This window comes from Thamnophis sirtalis, unplaced genomic scaffold (assembly GCF_051295495.1).
Source record: "Thamnophis sirtalis isolate CommonGarterSnake01/CBP01778 unplaced genomic scaffold, rThaSir2_p1.2 scaffold_7, whole genome shotgun sequence".
NCBI lineage: Eukaryota > Metazoa > Chordata > Lepidosauria > Squamata > Natricidae > Thamnophis > Thamnophis sirtalis.
In genome coordinates this window covers 14,029,487-14,048,715 of record NW_028261387.1, presented here as the reverse complement: position 1 = coordinate 14,048,715, position 19,229 = coordinate 14,029,487, and the positions used below count along the sequence as shown (strand labels likewise).

The window sequence follows — 19,229 nt, the reverse complement described above, 5'->3', positions numbered from 1 at the left end:
CACTTTTTCTTTCTTTTTTCTTTTTTTCTTTCTTCCTTTCTCTTCCTCTTTCTCTGTGTGAGTCTGTCTATCTGTGTGTGTGTGTGTGTGTGTGTGTGTCTGTCTGTCTGTCTGTCTGTCTGTCTGTCAGTGGTGGGTTTCAAAAATTTTTGGAACCTCTTCTGTAGGTTTGGCCTGCTTTCTGGTGGAACCTCTTCTAACCAGTTCGGTAGATTTGACGAACCGGTTCTACTGAACTGATGCGAAATAGTAGGAACCCACCTCTGGCTGGAGCTGTGATCACAAGGTCAAAACCTCTTTTTTTGGAACATGTGATTTTATCTTTAGGAATCAAAGTACTTTGTGTTAATGCTTCTGCTTATTAGAAATAAACAACTGTTTTTGTGTGTTTCTTGGTTCAACAAATATAGGGCTGCCAACATAACAGCTTTCTTTTCAGGCTCTAGACCTACCTGCGTTTGCTACCTACTATTAGCTGCTAAGATTTCGTGGACAGCAGCAGTTTTAATTTCAGACTAGATTTTATTCCTTTACTTCACCTGGCAGTTATATACTGTATGTGGTGGAGATGACATAGTTTAATGCTTTAATAACCCAGTGAGTGAAGTGAAAGTTAGATACATATCCGATTTGTCAAATTGTAGGTCCAAAATTTTGAATCCCACTATCTTCACCTCATTCCTTAAAAAATTCTACTTTGAATAGAAAATGTTCCCAGTTTATAAACCATGACCCAAAGTTTTGCTTTGCATTGTCTTTGCTATTAATTTACTCCCTTCCCCCAAAGTAACATTTGAAACAACAAAGCCATAAAAAAGTTATTCTGAAAGATCTTTTTCGCCCATCTCCAGGGAAAAAAAGAGAGAGAACTTATTTTGGCTACATTAACTACATGTCGACACCCATGAACTGAGAGCTTAAAACAAAATGAATGGAAGGTCAAACTTTAGTAGAACCATTAATCTCTATTGCCATATCCCAGAATGAAAAAAAATATATGAGAAATGTAAACACATTTCCAACCAGCATTTGATAGCAGTAGATATACAAAGTCTAAGAGATAACCTTTCATGAAAATTGGGAAGTTTGACTATATGTCAGAATTGTGTGCATATTTGTGTCCATGTGGCCATATACTCTTTATTATGGCGTGTTTTTCATCTAATACTTTTATCATTTTTATTTTGGGTGATGGAGGAAGTATGACTTCTGATTAAAAAAAAAGGAGCAATGTGAGGGAAATATCCCAAAGGATGATGCTATTTTTCATCTTTAATGTGTTTCTGAACTTACTTATTCTCTACTTATCCTTCTTTTTCCAGTTTTTGGGAGATCATTATTCTTTTTTGCAGGTGCCCTTTGGCCTCTATTTTCTTGACGTTTTGTTTGCACACAATAATTCATTTCCACTCCCTTTCCATCTTTAACGTCTACCCTTATTTTTTTTAAAAAAATTCTCTTGAATTTCACTACTATTTAAGTATTGCTCTGTTTTGTTTTGAAATCATGCTTCTTCCTTCCTTCTTTCCATTATGCCAATATTTGATTTTTCACTTCTCTTATCCAATGCATACATTCATGTATTGTGAAGATAGCATCAAATGGTGGATCAGGGCTGCACATACTGTATGGACACACAGAACAGAACAGAATGCTTTATTGGCCAAGAGTGATTGGACACACAAGGAATTTGTCTCTGGTCATAATCTCTCAGTGTATATACAAACCAGGGGTGGGTTGCTAATCCCGTTCCAACCGGTTCGGTTGGAACAGGGCCAGCAGCGTCCTCGTGCACGCGTGCAGTTCGCGCATGCGTCTTAGCACCTGCGTGATGCTCCAGCTGCTCGTGGAGACTCGCGCAGGCGCTGTATGTGCCATGCGCCTGCATGAAAGCACAGAAGCCTTCAAAGACCGGTAAGGAGCGCGGGCGGGCGGGTGGGCCCTTCGCCGTTCCCGGAAGTTACTTACTTCCGGGTTCGCCGACCAACTGGTTCGCGGGGACCGCCGCGAACCGGTTGAAACCCACCCCTGATACAAATATAAGGTAATATAGTCATAAGCTGCCAATAGAAGATGGTAGTAGAAAAGGTGACTAGGATAATAAAGCCCTACTACATGGATAAATATCCTTAGGGATAAGATAGTACTGTGGTAATTAGGCAGCAGAGTGAGGGCACAAGAGAAAAAACTGTCTTTGTGTCTAGTTGTTTTGGCCTGCAATGTCCTATAGTGGCTTCCTGAGGGGAGGAGTTGAAACAGTTTATATCCAGGATGCGAGGGGTCTGCAGATATTTCCTCAGCCCTCTTTCTGAACCTTGCAGTATACAGATCCTCAATGGAAGGCAAGCTGGTTGCCAATTGTTTTTTTTCTGCTGCCCTAACTATCGGTTCCACCACAAAACCGCGTTCGACTAAAGGGCGCTCGACGAAACCGCGTAGCTGACGTCATCACAGCGCGACAACAGCGTGGAGAAAAAAGCACGCTGTAAACGCTAAACCTAAAATTAACCCCTAAACCTAAACCTAACCCCCCTAAACCTAATCCTAAACCTAACCCTAAACCTAACCCTTAACCTAACGCTAAACCTAATCCTAACCCTTAACCTAACCCTAAACCTAACCCTAACCTAACCCTAACCCTTAACCTAACCCTTAACCTAACCCTAAACCTAACCCTAAACCTAACCCTTACCTTAATTTGAATCGGCTTGCTTTCAAAGCGCTATTTAAAGTGCCCTTCTTTCTCTGCGCTCGCTGTTGTCGCCCTGCTGATGACGTCAGCGACGCGGTTTAATCGGGCGCACTTTAGTCGAGCGCGGTTTTGTCGTGCCACGCTAACTATCTGTTGAACTCTGTACCTGTCCTGTTTGGTAGATGTAACAAATCAGAAAATGGTCACAGAAAATGGTGTAATATCGAAGTAGGGTCATTGGAAGGAGAAAAAATTAAAATCTTTTTTTGTAAATTTCTTTTTAAGCTATTATTAATAGGACTGCTCTTTCCCTATAGCTGTTAGCAATGGGAAACAGTGGCATCAGCTGCCTTAGCATTTTCTCTCTGTGTGTATATGTAATATTACTACCCTCCAGCACTCCTAATCAAGTTCGCTGTTTCCCCACACTAGGACAAGTGAATAAATTATCAGTGCAGGTGGCCTGTTATTACATCCTACTCATAGCTCATCAAGTAATGTAGCAAATTTTAAAGTGCACAGACACAGTCTAGGCCAGTGTTTCTTATCCTTGGTAACTTTTAAGATTTTTTTTAAGGCTAGGGAATTCTGGGAATTGAAGTCCATACTTCAGGGTTGAGAAATGCTGATCTAGGCAGCCAGAAATAGAGGAAAACACAACGTTGAAAAAGAAGCTCCATGAAAAGGACAGGAATTAAAACTGTCCTGATCATTGGTTACCAGTCATCCATACAGCTTCCATCTTCCAATTTCATTATTGCAATATATGCCATATGGAGACATGCTTTATTATTAAAATTACTAAACCGAGGTGGCGCAGTGGTTAAATGCAGCACTGCAGGCTACTTCAGCTGACTGCAGTTCTGCAGCTCGGCTGTTCAAATCTTACCGGCTCAGGGTTGACTCAGCCTTCCATCCTTCTGAGGTGGGTAAAATGAGGACCCGGATTGTTGGGGGCAATATGCTGACTCTGTAAACCGCTTAGAGAGGGCTGAAAGCCCTATGAAGCGGTATATAAGTCTAACTGCCATTGCTATGCTAAACAGATTACAGGAATAACTGATCCTATATCTCGAATCCAACACAGGATTTCCTGGAAGTAAGATTAAATCAAATTTAATTGCATATAAATGATTGAGTATGAGAAAGCCCAAATGCATTCAGGCATTGTGGGGAACTCCCCCCCCCCACCCCAGCATATTCTGCTATAATCAATAGATTTGAAAATGGATAACTGGATTAAGGAAAAAGAGGATTTTTATTCTTCAGGAAAATATTATGCACATTTTCTGAAGCCCAAGACACAGAACCATTTGAGAAGACAGTGTTAGGAGATTCCTTTACATCAAGTCAGAACATTCATGCAGCTAATCCAAAATTGTGAAAGCAGTTCACTTTACTTGTCTTTTAGGGCAGAATTATTTCTTAGTCTATTCATTCATTCATTCATTCATTCATCCATCCATCCATCCATCCATCCATCCATCCATCCATCCATCCATCCATCCATCCATCCATCCATCCATCCATCCATCCATCCATCCAACCAACCAACCAACCAACCAACCAACCAACCAACCAACCAACCAACCAACCAACCAACCAACCAACCAACCAACCAACCAACCAACCAACCAACCAATCTGTATAGCCTTCAATCTCAAACCAGTGACCGGGCTGTAAACAATCATAAAAACAATTGTACAAAAAGAAATTAAATACAAATAGCAATTAAAGATATTATAATTTGACAGGGTCAGCATAATCAGGAAAGGGAGCCCTTCACACTCTTGGGACTCCAAGCCTGGACAAAGAACCAAGTCTTCAAGGATTGTTGAAAGGCCAGCAGGATTGGGACCCAGATTGTTGTTGGGGGCAATATGCTGACTCTGTAAACCGCTTAGAGAGGGCTGAAAGCCCTATGAAGCGGTATATAAGTCTAACTGCTACTGCTACTATCCTAACCTCAGGAAGGGAGATATTCCACAGGACAGGTGCTTTGGTAGAAAAACACACTTTCTTGTGGAAACTTTAATGATAGAACCCATTGCAGGGAAGGTATGTATTTCACCACTGAGTTACAGCCATAAGGCAGGAACGGTGGGCACCATATAGAATCTCAGCTACAATGAGACAGGCTAAGAACAAACAGGCAGAGCATGTATGACCTGATATGATCAAATGCTTAGAAATATGAATTTATTTTGTGCTCTTTTTCATGATTAGTGGCATTATGCTGTTATGCAAATAATCTGTTATTTATAGAGAGATGCATTATGCAGTTATGCAAATCACCCATAAATAATTAATATTTCTCATCATTATTTGTGGGGAAATGTGCCCCTAAAGCATGTAATATCAGGTATTTAATATATTGTGGCCTTTTGCTTTTTACCCTTTATGAATAGCATGTTGTTCATACCCATGTTTTTACTGTTCAGTATTTATAAATCTCTTTGAAGTAGTATGAGTTTGTTGAGATCAGAAGTGTCGATGGAGAGCAGCTTTCTTGGACTTGGGGAAAAAGGCGGGGATTGGGCATGCTTGGTGGAAATCCTCAGAGCTGTGGCCTAAAGTATTTGGAGAACACTCAATTAGAAAAGGTTATCATATAACAGGTGTGGTTGTTGCAAGAATCATCATTAAGATAGCCGTATCTTACAGAAATCAGTGAAGGCAGCAAGTTACTAATGAGTGTGACCAGAATTGAAAAAAAAAAGATAAGCTATAGATAGCAACATGTGGAAGCCTTTTGAGAAAGGTCTGCCCCATAAAAACAACTTTGGCTTTCACCCCAACATTCACAACAATAAATAAATCAAGTTGAATTTCACCATCAACAAAGATCAAGCATGGAATGGAGACCCGAGAACCTTCTACTAAGCATTAAACCAGAAAACATGAGCAATTCAATATGGCATTTGAGCCTACATATAATTGTGGCCGCAAGAATAACTTATGCACAATTTTGGAAATCCACTACCATACCGTCGGAAGATGCTATAATTAAAAAGATCTATGAATGTGCAGAAATGGACAGAATGACGGATTGGCTGTGGGACAAAGGAGAAACGGAACATTACCTTAGCTGGAACTTATGGTATATGTGGGCGACAAGGAGAACAGCAGGGACTTAAAACGGGGAAAGTTAAAAGTGAACATGGGTATTGTAATAGATCCCTGAATTTTGTAATGAGAAGATGTGGCTTAGAGACCTAACAATGAGGAAGGAAAAAAAAGTTGGGCTGTGAATGACTGTCACCGTGGGGGGGGGGAGGGGGGGTTGTATGTTTAAAATTGTATTTGTATTTGTATGTTTTACTCTTAAAAAAATGTATAACTAATAAAGATTACTTTAAAAAAAAAACAAAGATCTATCTGTAAAATTACTGAAAATGTGTCTTCTAAGGCACAATTTTGCTATCATCTTTACCTAGCAGTACTTGGCCACTGTCTTTATAATATAGGATTTGTGTATAAGAAAAGTTTTTCTTCCTTATTTTTATTTGGCAGAAAATGTGATGGGACTAAGTAATAAAGTAGAAGAAGTCAGACGGACACAAATCAAATATGGATGGATTCATAGATTCCTAGTGGGAACGTGATCCCAAACTAGAAGATAACTGGTTCATCACTAGTAGCTTTGAGACTGAGCAGCTGATGATTCCATTTTCTGTCCCTCTGTTGATGACAAGCTTCCTGCATGGGTCTATGAGAATTCAACATGGCCAACTTGCCTTAGCCAACTAGCCATGGTCAACTCACTGCAGGACAACTTGCTGCAGGAAAAGAGTTAGTAGTGGAATAGAATCATTAAAAACAAGAGGAAAAAGGAGAGATGCAATGAAATGTGAATGGCAAAAATTTAAATGTTTATTTATTTATTTTAAATACCATATTTTTCATTGTATAAGAAGAAGAATATAAGAATAAGGAGTATCCCCACCCCCCAAAGAGCATGGAAATGTTGGTGCATCTTATACACCAAATACAGCCATTTGTTTGCCTCCCAAAGCCCCACCCATGAATCAATTTTTGCAAAAAACAGGCCATTTTTTTGCAAAAACGGAGGCGTTTTTGCCTTCCCTGAGTCCCCAGAAGACTCTGCAGGCTGCAGCATGGCTGGAGGAAGGCAAAATGTTGGGAGTATACTCCTAGTGTTGGGTAGGCAATATATATCTTTATACAACAACAAATGGTCATTGTTACTTTAAATGAGTGGATGTATTTAACAACTGTAATTAACTTTACAATAAGAAGGAGTCAAGAGAGCTCACTCTCTCTCTGCTTGTCCTATGCCTGATGACTTGATGTCTGGAATGTAAACTGTGACTGTAAGCTATTGTTTGTTCTTTGAATTGTGTTTGGACTAATATCTACTATCACTGCTTGTGAAGCAATTATCAGTAGTAAAGCTACTTGTTTTTACTAGCAGTGTCTGAAACTCTATTCGTGTCTTTCTACTAGCAACATTCTTTCTCTCTAGCTGTACATTCCGCTGCACTACTTGCTGTCTCCCAACGGAGATACCCCTAACACAAAATGCCCCCGTTTTTGCAACAAACGGGTGAAAAACAGGCCATAGACAAACACTTTTTTTCTTACTTATCTCTTCGAAATCTGGGTGCATCCTATAAACTGGTGTGTCTTATAGTCTGAAAAATACGATAATTAAATTGAATGTTTAAAGTATCCCACGGCTAGTTGTGCCGTGGGGAGTTGGCTGTTGTGAATTGGCCATGGCAAGTTGGCAATGGCAAGTTGTCTCATTTCCTCATGCATAGCTACCATACAACACCTGATGATAAACTGTGACTCCCCTCTATACTTTTTCGGTATCTGTTTACTTCATATATTGACTTCAGCAGCCGTCACTGAACAATTTTACAGTGTTGACTCTGGCATCCCTTGATTTCACTTACCATCTGACAGATTATTAGACCCCAGTAACATTGTTCAGCAGTTATCCGGAAATCAAAAGAATCTGACAATTCCTTGCCAATTTTCTCTATTTCTAATTCTTAAAAAACCTTCAGAATACAGAATTTATTGACTCGTTTTTTTAAAAAAGAAAAGAAAAAATTCTCCAGCCTAATTTTAGAATCTGATTTCCCAGTACAAAACTGAGCAAGAAAGGTATGATTGTTCTCATAAATAACGTAGGACTATAGAGTATATTTTAAACAAGTTTCCCCACAAGACACAACTGCCCTATATTAAATTATTTTTAAGCATGTTGATTAAAGTAACAATTAGTTGCTATTATCTTATGGACATTTTCATAGCATTTCAAAAGCAATTCCAGCTGGAGTAAAATTGTTGCTTCCCCTAGGTATAATCAACAGGAAAATTAATAATGATGTTCATTGTAGTTATAAATCATTATAGTTTTGGCAATTAATATGGGGAAGAAAATATGAAGGATCTATAGACATTATTATTGTGGAAAGCATTTTAATTTTTTAATTTATTATTGGATGTATGCTTTTCCTTTCTATTTACACCAATGTTCAAGGCAGCAATAAAAATATAACACAATTCAATTAAATGGAAATAAAAATAAAAATTAGAATAAGTACCAATTAAAGGATTGTGAAAAATATTATTTTACAATCTCTGTAAGTACTAGGGAATGTGTTCTGTATTCTGGGGTCTACAGTGAAGAAGGCTTCTCCTGTGTATTGTTAGCTGAGCTCCTAATAGTGGGGCCATCTTCAAAAAGGGCAGTCATACAGATAATAACAATGGTGAATGATCAGAACTCCTATGATCAAATTTACTTTTTTGTTAAGGTCGTCAACACAACAAAACCCAAAATTTGTAACACTATAACAATAAAATCAATTCAGACCTGTCACAACCTCAGGTTGTTCCAAACCAGGGGTGAAATTCAGCAGGTTCTGTAGAACCGGTAGCGGAAATTTTGAATCATTTGGAGAACCAGTAAATATCACCTCTGGCTGGCCCCAGAGTGGGGTGGCAATGGAGATTTTGCAGTATCCTTCCCCTGCCATGCCCACCAAGCCACGCCCACAGAACCAGTAGTAAAAAAATTGAATTTCACCACTGCTCCAGCCAATCATTCTACAAAAGGTCTCCAGGACAGTTTGGTTTTGACTAGTTTCTGGAATCTCAACAGGATAGGTGATGATGTCTCTGATAAATGTGGAGTTGAGGACCATGGCAGGATGAAGATTTGGTAAGTAGACCAGCTATTTAAAACCACTCCAGACATGGGAGGACCTGAGATTACCTAGAAATTCTCCAGACAGCTATTCCTCACAAGGAGGCCATAAGATAATGATCTCTATGAGCTTAGAGTTCTAGAAATTGAGAGAACAGCTAGGTTGCTCAAACTTTGGTTGACACCTTTGCAAGAGAACTAAGTTTGCATGCTTTCTTTTCTAATTACTTTTGGAAATCATTTGTTAATTGCTTTTCAGCTATTAGAATGCTTTGGATTGAGAGTTTGATGGCACTAGATGAATTTTGTTCAATCCTTAGTGAAAGTTCTACTTACATATTTTAAATCTGTAAAAGATGTGTGTGTGTGTGGGGGGGGAGTAAACAGCAAAATGATGATTAAAACTTTGATTTTAGAAAGTTCCAAATGGACAAAGGGCCCAGATAAATTTGAAATAAGATTTTGCAATTAATTATAAAGAATACTTCCCATGGCAAAATGCTTTTGTTTTGATTTTTTTTAAAAAAAATAATAAGATAAGGTTTTAAAAACTGGACACTAGATGGAACTATAGATTACAATTAAAGGAAAGAACACATAAACTTCTCTTACAATTATAAAATAAAGCAAAATATTCTAACATTGAACAAACTGAAGGATATTTTTGCTGCTATGGAGAGACTCAAATATATTATAGAAGAACAAGTTTTAGCTAAGAAGATTGAAACTGAATTAAAAATGGATTTACAAATGACAGGCTGTAAGAGTGGCATGGAAAAATATGTTACACTGGGCATACAAAAATCCCCAGTTGATGTTTTTATAAGTAAAAAGTATACAGAGATAATATACCAAGAGAAGTGACCTAGATACTTTTCCTACATTGGATTTGCAAAATTTACAAAATTTTGGAAGAATCTGGTGAGGAGGGAGAAAGAAAAATGAAAAGAAATCAAATTCTATGACATTATTTGAATGGATTAAAATTAAGATTGTAATTTATAAAAGGAGGGTATATAAAGTTGGTTTATTTGATCAATGTTAAATATGTTGTTATTTCTGATAACATTTAATGGACGTTTGCTGACACAGGGACTGAAATGACCAGGCGTTATGGATTTGTTTACAGATAAAACATGTGATAAGGGAAGAGAACTTTTGCTGTATTTTAAGAGAAGATAATAAGCTATTAAAATTATTTACACTTATTTATTGTCTAAAGAAATCAGACTTCCTCAGCCTGGTACTCCTCAGATATGTTAAGATTATAGTTCCCAGATTTCTCAATTGGCATGGCATGCACTGCTACATCTGGGGAACATTGCATAAATAATCTTCACTTTTTCTAAAGAGGCTTCACCCTATAGAATTTCATATCTAGTGAGATCAACATTAGATGTGTTTCTATATCATAGTTATTTCTTAAAGCTTAAATTTAACTACAACATCCTATTATTTAATCCTTTATATTTAACAGTTAGTTAGTTATAAATGGAAATAATTTAAACTGTATCTATCCTTCAGCTTTGGGACAAATCCAAACCATTGCAGATAGACTGCCATTAGAAATAATTGTATCTAAAACTGATACTCAGTACTGAAACTAAGATAAAGCTTGAATACATTCAAATAATTACATACCCAATGGAATTTTTATCATGTTTCTAACTATTGCTTCAGCCTATGACATGAACTGTATTTCAGACTTCAGAAATGATTTATGCGATCTGCTAAGCTTCCAGATATATCATGTCCGAGTGGAATTATGAAGTCAAACACTGATGTCAAATACAAATTTAATTAGATGCTGAAGGAAATACTAGACCAAAGGAGAGAGAAAGGCCAGCTTATTAGGTCAAAATGGAACTAAAAGAGGATACCTTTTCCTCAGTGATCATAAAACAATTTTAGAGTAGTATAAAACAAAATGAATTGGCTGAAACCTAAAGGTATAGAATAGCCTTTTTATATAAACGATGAAGCATTTCATAATTTCAGATGAATAGATGCAAGGATTTTCTTCATAGGTACTCTTAATTAAAAAGCAAAACAAAGCAGGGAAGATTCTTTTTTTAAAAAACACTTGGCAGAACGGGATGACATTTTAGGCAAATTGCTGTTCTGGGGTGACAGAATTGTGGTGCAGCTCCCTTTGGGGCCTGAACCTTAGAAAGTGTTGTCTGCAGAGGTCACAGGTTGGGCCTTCTCAGTTGCAGCCTTTCCCAAAATCAAATGGGTCCTGGCTCTATTAGCTTGATGTCAGCTATTGTAAATGCATTATTATGTGTGATGATATATTAATTGTTTCATCAGGCCTTTGGAATCTGAGGATTTTTCTGTTTCTCCCAGATGTGATTCGGTATATAATATTCCTTACCACCTGGGCGAATTACAACACTAGATTATTGGGGTTTTTAGCTTTTAATCTTATTACTGAAAATCTGTAAACTGCTGAGAGACAGACATGCTTGGAGTAGCAAGTAAGAAATGAATAAAGTAACAGAGAATGCAGCAGGATTGGAAGGAATTGCAGATATTAAACATATAACATACCACACACTCAACCAAAATATTTTCAAAAGCCTTTCTGGCAGTTGAAAATGAGCAAGACTCACTGGATGCTGGAATAATCCCAAAATATATTACTTCAACGTCTCTTCTACAAAACATTGTATGCGGAAGAGGGAATTACCTAAAGGCCTCATTCTGCATTTAGATCAAAGGAGAGTTTGATCTAAAAATCTCCCAAACTACAAATATAACCTTATTGCTTTTATTCTTCTATATCAAAATTAAGTTAAATATTATTTAATATTTATTGGGAACACAAATGGCTTTCTTTTATATGGTCAAAAGAAAACTTGACTACCTACATAATCAGTAATATACAGCTTTTCAGGTAAGGCAAATTGCCATTTTGCACAGCAATTGAATGGAGGAAGCCTAACTCAAAGCTCAGTAGATAATCAGAGTTAGTATGAGTGCAGAGGTAGTCCAGATGGCATTGTTTATAGGATCTATTAGTAGTAGTTGCATTCTTAAGAAACAGATTTTGATGAATTACTCTAAGCAGAGGTGGGTTCCTACCAGTTCGCACCTATTCGGTAGAACCGGTTCGTCAAATCTACCGAACCGGTTAGAAGAGGTTCCACCAGTGGACCCGGAAAGCAGGCCACACCTACAGAAGAGATTCCAAAATTTTTTGAAATCCACCACTGACACACACACACACACACACACACACACACAGACAGACAGACTGACAGAGAGAGAGAGAGAAAGAGAAGAAATAAATAAATAAATAAAAGAAAAAAGAAAGAAAAAGAGTGAGAGATGAAAGAAAAAAAGAAAAAAGGGAAAGAGAGACAAAAGGAAGGAAAGAGAGAGAGAGAGAGAGAGAAAGAAAACTCATGGCCGGCAAGCCACTCCCACCAGGTCACATGGCCAGCAAGCCACTCCCACAAAGGAGGCCACACCCACAGAATAGGTTCCAAAAATTTTTGAAACCCACCACTGACTCTAAGGCAAACTATATGGAACTCTCTTTCAAGGGAAACTGCCATATGTATTGAACAAATACATTAAATAGATAAATATGACAGAGGTACAACTATGTCTAGATTAATAATTTCTTTTTTGTGCAGAAAGACACCTTTGGTTTTCTAAAAAAATCTAGCAATATTGTAGTCAAATGTAACTAACCTAATCTGAATATCAACCCTTTATAGATTTGCCTATGGAATAACATTTGATTTGATAATTGTTGAATTAGTACCAACGGAAAATCTCTAACACATAAATAGGAAATCTGTTTGTGTGTGTGTGTGTGTGTGTGTGTGTGTGTGTGTGTGTGTGTGTCTGTCTGTCTGTCTGTCTCTTTCTTCTCTTTCTCCTGATCCATCTGGGTGGTTAAATTAAATGATCTTCTCCACAAAGGTCAAAAGTTAAGTGTCTTGGTTTCACAAGCCTTTGCCTGTAATGGGATGATAATCCAATTCCTTGACATGAAGAACGAATTCTTGTCCAGTAGTTATTAAATATGCAGGAAGCCTGAATCTGAAGATAAATATATAGACGTAATGAGAAGTATAGCTGGGATAGAGCACTAAGATAATACTAAAAATCTCAGCTGAATGGGAGATGGGTGGAAGGAGAAAAAAGAATACATTCATAATTCAGATATTTTAATAAAAGAAACTATTTTATTCTAAAATAAACACAAGAATCTATAGTAGGAATGGTTCTAAGTTGGGGTAGATCTTTTCCCTAGCAATCTCTGCTTTGTCATAGTCAGTAAATCAATGTTTTATATGTATAAAAATAATCTTAAATACTGATTAATGATGCTAATATTTATTTAAACTCAGCCTGACAAGCTAGCTAGTGAATCTATTGAAGTCACTAGCCCAAGGATATTTTTCTTTTCCTGCATGCACGCATGTGTACATGCACACACACAACACACAAATATTTCTGGATAGATGGATGGATATATGGACACATATGTATGTATGTGTGTGTGTGTGTGTGTGTGTCTGTGTTTTCGTAGATTTTTGTTTTCGTAGATTTATCCATTTTTGTAGATATATCCATCCCTAACCTTAACTTGTGGTACACTGTTGGATTAAAAGGAAACAAAAGAAAAAGAATCAACTTCCTATTCATAAAATCTTCCTGAAGTTAAATTTTATTTCATTATATATAGAAAGCTTTTGATTGTATTGACATATAAAATGTAAACATTATTGTCCATATGCAATACCTATACATAGGTTAAGAAACCACAATCCACAATCAATAGCAATAGCAATAGCAGTTAGACTTATATACCGCTTCATAGGGCTTTCAGCCCTCTCTAAGCGGTTTACAGAGTCAGCATATCGCCCCCAACAATCCAGGTCCTCATTTTACCCACCTCGGAAGGATGGAAGGCTGAGTCAACCTTGAGCCGGTGAGATTTGAACAGCCGAACTGCAGAACTACAGTCAGCTGAAGTAGCCTGCAGTGCTGCATTTAACCACTGCGCCACCTCGGCTCTTTTTGAAAGACCGTTGGCTTACCTGAACGGTCGTTCTCGGGGCACTGCGAAGAGAGCCCAAATGCTGGGTTAACACAGCCTATCTGCCCTTGGACTGAGTGATGATTTTCTTGACCACGCCTCCCTTTGCCTGCACATGCTCAATTCGAAAACGAAGGAACCGTCCTGTAATCAATTACAGTCAATACAGCCACATCGTTCAAATACAAACACCCGGGTGGGTTTGGGCTCTCTTCGCAGTGCCCCGAGAACGACCGTTCAGGTAAGCCAACGGTCTTTCTCCAGTGCACTGCTCAGAGAGCCCAAATGCTGGGACATGCCCAAGCTATTGAGTCCCAGGGTGGGGAAGCGCCGAAGCCTCTGGCATTTCAGCCACTCTTTGTAATACTCTTCTGCCAAAGGAGGCTTCGGCTGAGGCAAAGGTGTCAATCTTATAGTTTCTAATAAAGGCCGTGGGGGAAGCCCAGGTGGCCGCTCTACAAATGTCTAGGATAGAGGCCTGGGTTGCCCAGGCTGCAGACGTTGCAGCGCTCCTGGTGGAGTGAGCGGTGATTCTTCTCGGAGCCGTCTTGCCCTGGTGCTCATATGCCAGTTTGATGCAAGCACGTAACCAACGTCCCACAGTGTGAGAGGAGACCTTGCGGCCCAGGGACGCAGGGAGGAAGGAGACAAAGAAAGCCTCTGACCGGCGGTGGTCCTTTGTTCTCTTTACATACGTGCGCACGGCCCGTCTCACGTCCAGCTTGTGCCACTCACGCTCCTTAGGGTGAGAAGGATGGGGACAGAAGTTGGGCAAAATAAGTTCTTGAGTCCTGTGAAACAGGGAGTTAATTTTCGGAGCAAATGACGGATCAAGTCTCAATATTACTCTGTCCGGGTGAACTACGCACAAATCCTCCCTGACAGAGAGCGCAGCAAGCTCGGCTACCCTGCGAGCGGATGTAATGGCCACCAGGAAAGCGGTTTTGATGGTGAGGTAGCGCAGACTGGTCTTTTTCAAGGGCTCAAATGGGGCTTTGGTCAGGGCCTTAAGCACAAATGGAAGATCCCATGACGGATACCGGTGAACAGTTGGAGGGCTGATGTTCGCTGCTCCCTTGAGAAAGCTCTTGATCTGGGGAAGCTGACTCAGCGAGCGAGAGGAGCCCTTTGCCAGGATGGTAGACAACGCTGCAACCTGGCGTCTGAGGGTGCTGACTGCAAGGCCCTTATCCAGACCCTCTTGCAAAAAGTCTAGGGTCTGGGGGATCGAGGCTGAGGAGGCCTCTATGTTCCTAGTCTTGCACCACCGTGAGAAGGCGGCCCAGGTGGCATCGTAGATTCTAGTCGTAGAGGGCTTCCTGGCCGCTTGGATTGTTCGAATGACCTGGTCAGAGAATTTTTGCTTCCTCAGGAGCTCCCCTTCAAGTGCCAAACGGCTAGCTGCAGCCACTGGGGCTCCGGATGGGTGATGGCCCCCTGGCTGAGGGCAATCTTGTCCCGGGGGATTCTCCAAGGTCTTTGAACTGAGAGGCTGACCAGGTCTGCGTACCAGGGCCTTCTGGGCCAGGAGGGAGCCACCAGAATGAGGTCTGCCTTTTCGGTCAGGAGCTTGTTCACCACTTGAGGGATGAGCGGAAGTGGAGGGAAGGCATACAGAAGTCCCTGAGGCCACGCTGACCTCAGAGCATTTGTTCCCTCCGCCTGGGGCGAGTGGTAGCGACTGAAGAAGCGTGGGAGCTGTGTGTTGTTGTGTGTGGCAAACAGGTCTACCTGTGGCTTGCCGAACCTCCTCACGATCTGCTGGAACAGGTCCGGGTGCAGGCGCCACTCCGAGTGGTCGATGCGTTGGCGGCTCAGCCAGTCTGCTTCCCGGTTGCTTACGCCGGAGATGTGATCTGCACTGAGAGAAGCCAGATGACGTTCTGCCCACCTGCCCAGCGCTTCTGCCTCGAGCATGGGGGCCTTTGATCGAGTGCCCCCTTGCCGGTTTATGTGCGCTTTTGTCGCCACATTGTCTGTCATCAACAGTACATGAGCCCCTCTTACTAGAGATGCGAACTTTCTCAGCGCTAGGCGAGCTGCCCTCAGTTCCAGCCAATTGATGCTGTGGGCGGCCTCCCTCTGAGTCCATCGGCCTTGGGCTAGGTGGCCCTGACAGTGGGCGCCCCACCCCAGGAGGCTGGCATCCGTGGTGACAACTAGTCTCTCCGGCTCCTTGAACAGGCAGCCCTTCCTGACTGCCTTGGACCTCCACCATGCCAGAGACCGGATCACCTTTCGTGGGAGCCGAACCCGCCTGAGTGAGTTGCTGTTCCTGGCCCTCTGCACTGGCAGCAGAAACCACTGCAGCTCCCTGGCGTGAAGGCGAGCCCAGGGAACCACCCCCAGGCACGAGATCATTATCCCTAGGAGCTGGGACAGCTGAATGATGGGTACCGACCTGGCAAGGCTGCAGTGCTTCACTCTGCGTCTCAGGTTCGACAGCCGGTCTGGCGAAAGAAATACCTGGCAGGAGGTGGAGTTGATGACCGCACCCAGGTGCTGTATACAGGTGGATGGTCGGAACTGGCTCTTCTCCATGTTGACAGAGAAGCCATGGTACTGCAGGGTCTGCACAGTTAGAGAAACATCGCGGTGTGCCTGCTTGGTGGTGAGAGAGTGAATGATTATGTCGTCTAAATAACATTCCAGACGAACCGGATGGTTGCGGAGATGAGCCGCTAGCACTGCCAGAATTTTGGTGAATGTTCTGGGCGCAGATGATAGCCCGAAGGGAAGAGCCCTGTACTGGAAATGCTTCCCTTCCGCGTAGAACCTCAGGAACCGCCTGTGGGCCACATGGATGGGGACATGCAGGTAGGCCTCTTTGAGATCTATTGATGTCAATAGGTCCCCCTCCCTCACACAGCCCAGGATGGAGTGGAGTGACTGCATCTTGAACCTCTTGTAAGCCAGATGCTGATTTAGGCTCTTGAGGTCCAAGATGGCCCTCCACCCCCCTGAACTTTTGGGCACTAGGAAGAGGATCGAATAGAAGCCCCTCCCCTGCTGATCCCTGGGGACTGGCTCTATCGCCTCTATCTCTAGGAGATGGCAGATTTCTGCCCTCATGCGTTCCCTCTTTTCTGGGTTCCTGGGGGTAGGACAGCGGATAAACTTTCTTTGGGGAAAGGATAGGAAGTCCAGGAGAAGGCCCTTGCGAATGGTGTTGAGGACCCACTTGTCCGATGTTATCTCCTCCCACCTGTCGGCATACAGCCGTAGCCGACCCCCGATGGGGGGATCCCTGTGACCGTCACTTTCCCTTACGAAAGGGCCGGGATCCACCACTGTTGTTTCCTCCTCCTCGGAATGGTCTCCGAAAGGAAGACTGGGATTGGTTGGCACGAGCCCCGAAGGATCTGTCTTGGTGCCTATCCCCCCCTGCCTGAAAGGGCCTCTGATAGGAGGAAGGGTGAGAAGATTGCCCTGTTTCCTGGCTCCTGTAGGGTCTCTTACGAAAGGACCCCGCCCCTTTCCGGTCACCCCTTTTAAAGGTTGCCGGAAGGATCTTGCGTTTGTCCTTGGTTTTGGTGACAAACTTGTCCAGGGCCTCTCCAAACAGAAAGCCCCCTTTAAATGGGGCCGATGCCAGCTTCCATTTAGCCTTCATTTCGGCCTGCCAGTGCCTGAGCCATAGGAGGCGGCGGGAGGTGATATTGGAAGCTAGAGCTCTGGAAGAGAATTTTGCTGCTGTCAAGGTGGCATCCGCCGAATACTCGACAGCGGTAATAATCTTGGTTAGCTCATGGCGCCACCTAGATTTCCTTGGCGGGGGTCTGGACCTGAGTTGGCGCAGCCAGAATAGGGTGGCCCTAATAAAAAAGGAGGCAGAGGTGGATGCCTTGATGGCCCAGGCAGACGCCATGTGTGTTTTCTGACATGCCTTTTCTGACCTCTTATCTTCTGCCTTAAGTCCCTCTAGGAGCTCAGCTGGCAGATTGGAATTGGAAGTTAGAGACACGACTGGGGCATCTACTTCTGGGAATTTGAGGATTTCCTCCATTTTATCTTCTACTGCATATAGAGTTCTATCCCCCCCACTGGGGTTGGTCAGGGTGCCTGGCTGTAGCCACTGGCGCTGTACCACGTCCATAAATAGGTCTGGCACAGGAATAACCTCGGGGGTTTCTACTGTCTCTTTGAACAACCCATGCTTAAGATCCTTGGAAGTGGAAGCCTGAGAGGCCTCAGGTCTGGAAGTGGGGCCTAACTCTGTGGCCGTCATGGCTTTGTGCAAGATAGACTTGAATAATGACGGTTGAAACAGGCCAGAGAATTTTGGCTTGTCAGGGGTGGGGTTTTCGTCTTCAGAAAGGGCGAAAATCTCCCCTTCTTCCTGCTCAGAACTTGATAACCCAGAGTGAGAGGGGCTTGAAGATGGGGAGGAGGATACAGGCTCCTTAGAGGTGGAGGCCCTAGGTTTGCGTTTCTCCTTTGGGGCCTTGCCCTTGCTAGAGCCCTTGCGCTTAATGCCTTCAGCTATCCCTTGGGAGATGGCTAAGGCAATTACCTCCCTCATTTCATCCGAGAGAGCAGAACTTTTCCCCCTTTTTTTTCTTTTGCTTACTGGGCCTGCGCTGGCTAGGCCTGCCTGAGCTGGATCCACCCTTCCCAAGGGGGGAATTCTGGACAGAATCTCGTTCCTCTCCGATGGAGGAGCTAGGGGAGTCAGGGTACCCCCAAGATGCTTCAGGAGATGGATCCCTGGATGCATAGTTATCCCCAGACAAGAATTCACTGTCCCCGGGGGATTGGGCCTCACGATCAGGGGAAGCTGACTCCCTGCTGCGACGGTCTGGGCTAGGTTCTGGCTGAAGGGGCCTTGAAACCTCCCTGGGATCCACTGTGGCTCTTGGAGAAGACCTTTCAAGTGAGCCTTTGTGCCCTTTGCCTTTATTTACAGAGGGATCCAGCTTGCAGCGCTTGCTGGAGGGCCCCACCTGATCCCCTAAGGCCTCCCTGCATTCCTCAGCCATTTCAGGTCCCCACGAGGCCTGGGAGATAGCTGGAGCTGGGATGGGCACGCGCTGGCCTTTGCAGTCCAAAAGCGCTGGCAGAATCTCCAGGAGGGAAGGGCCGCCTTGGGGTCGGATTTCCTTCCTCCCACCGCCCTCGGTTCCCCGAGACTTAGCTTATTTTCCGGAGGGAGGGGCTAGCTGGCTTCCCAGACTAGCCCCCAGCCTCCCCGCGGTGTTCTGCAGTCGTTGAGGGCTCGCTGAAGCTCCGTTGGCTGGCTGGGCTCTTCTTGCTGCCTTGTTCCTCGCACGCTCTGAGCTCTGCCGCTCTGCCCG

The 19,229-nt window shown here is 42.6% G+C and overlaps 2 protein-coding genes across 3 annotated transcripts in view; both read right to left on the bottom strand.

The window, feature by feature from the left end:
- Positions 1-19,229, bottom strand: part of LOC148044542 (uncharacterized) — a 305,580-nt gene that overhangs the window by 95,965 nt on the left and 190,386 nt on the right. The gene's annotated exons all lie outside the window — the stretch shown is intronic.
- Positions 14,095-18,004, bottom strand: LOC148044543 (uncharacterized). Of its 2 annotated transcripts, none has more exons than XM_087719340.1 (2): positions 16,337-18,004; positions 14,095-15,791 (listed from the first exon to the last, which is right to left on the bottom strand). In XM_087719340.1, the coding sequence occupies exons 1-2, from the start codon at positions 17,005-17,007 to the stop codon at positions 14,240-14,242; spliced, it is 2,223 nt and encodes a 740-aa protein (XP_087575466.1). In that variant the 5' UTR covers positions 17,008-18,004; the 3' UTR covers positions 14,095-14,239. The 2 variants fall into 2 exon arrangements, with proteins under 2 accessions (XP_087575466.1, XP_087575467.1); XM_087719341.1 differs by having other exon boundaries at positions 14,095-15,796; positions 16,337-16,583.

Bases quoted from the DNA above. Each gene is read 5' to 3' on its own strand.
- LOC148044543 (XM_087719340.1), bottom strand. From the start codon at position 17,007: ATGAGGGCAGAAATCTGCCATCTCCTAGAGATAGAGGCGATAGAGCCA. The intron at 15,792-16,336 runs GTCGGTACCCAT...CTCTCAGTGCAG, and splicing joins AAGCACTGCAGCCTTGCCAG to ATCACATCTCCGGCGTAAGC.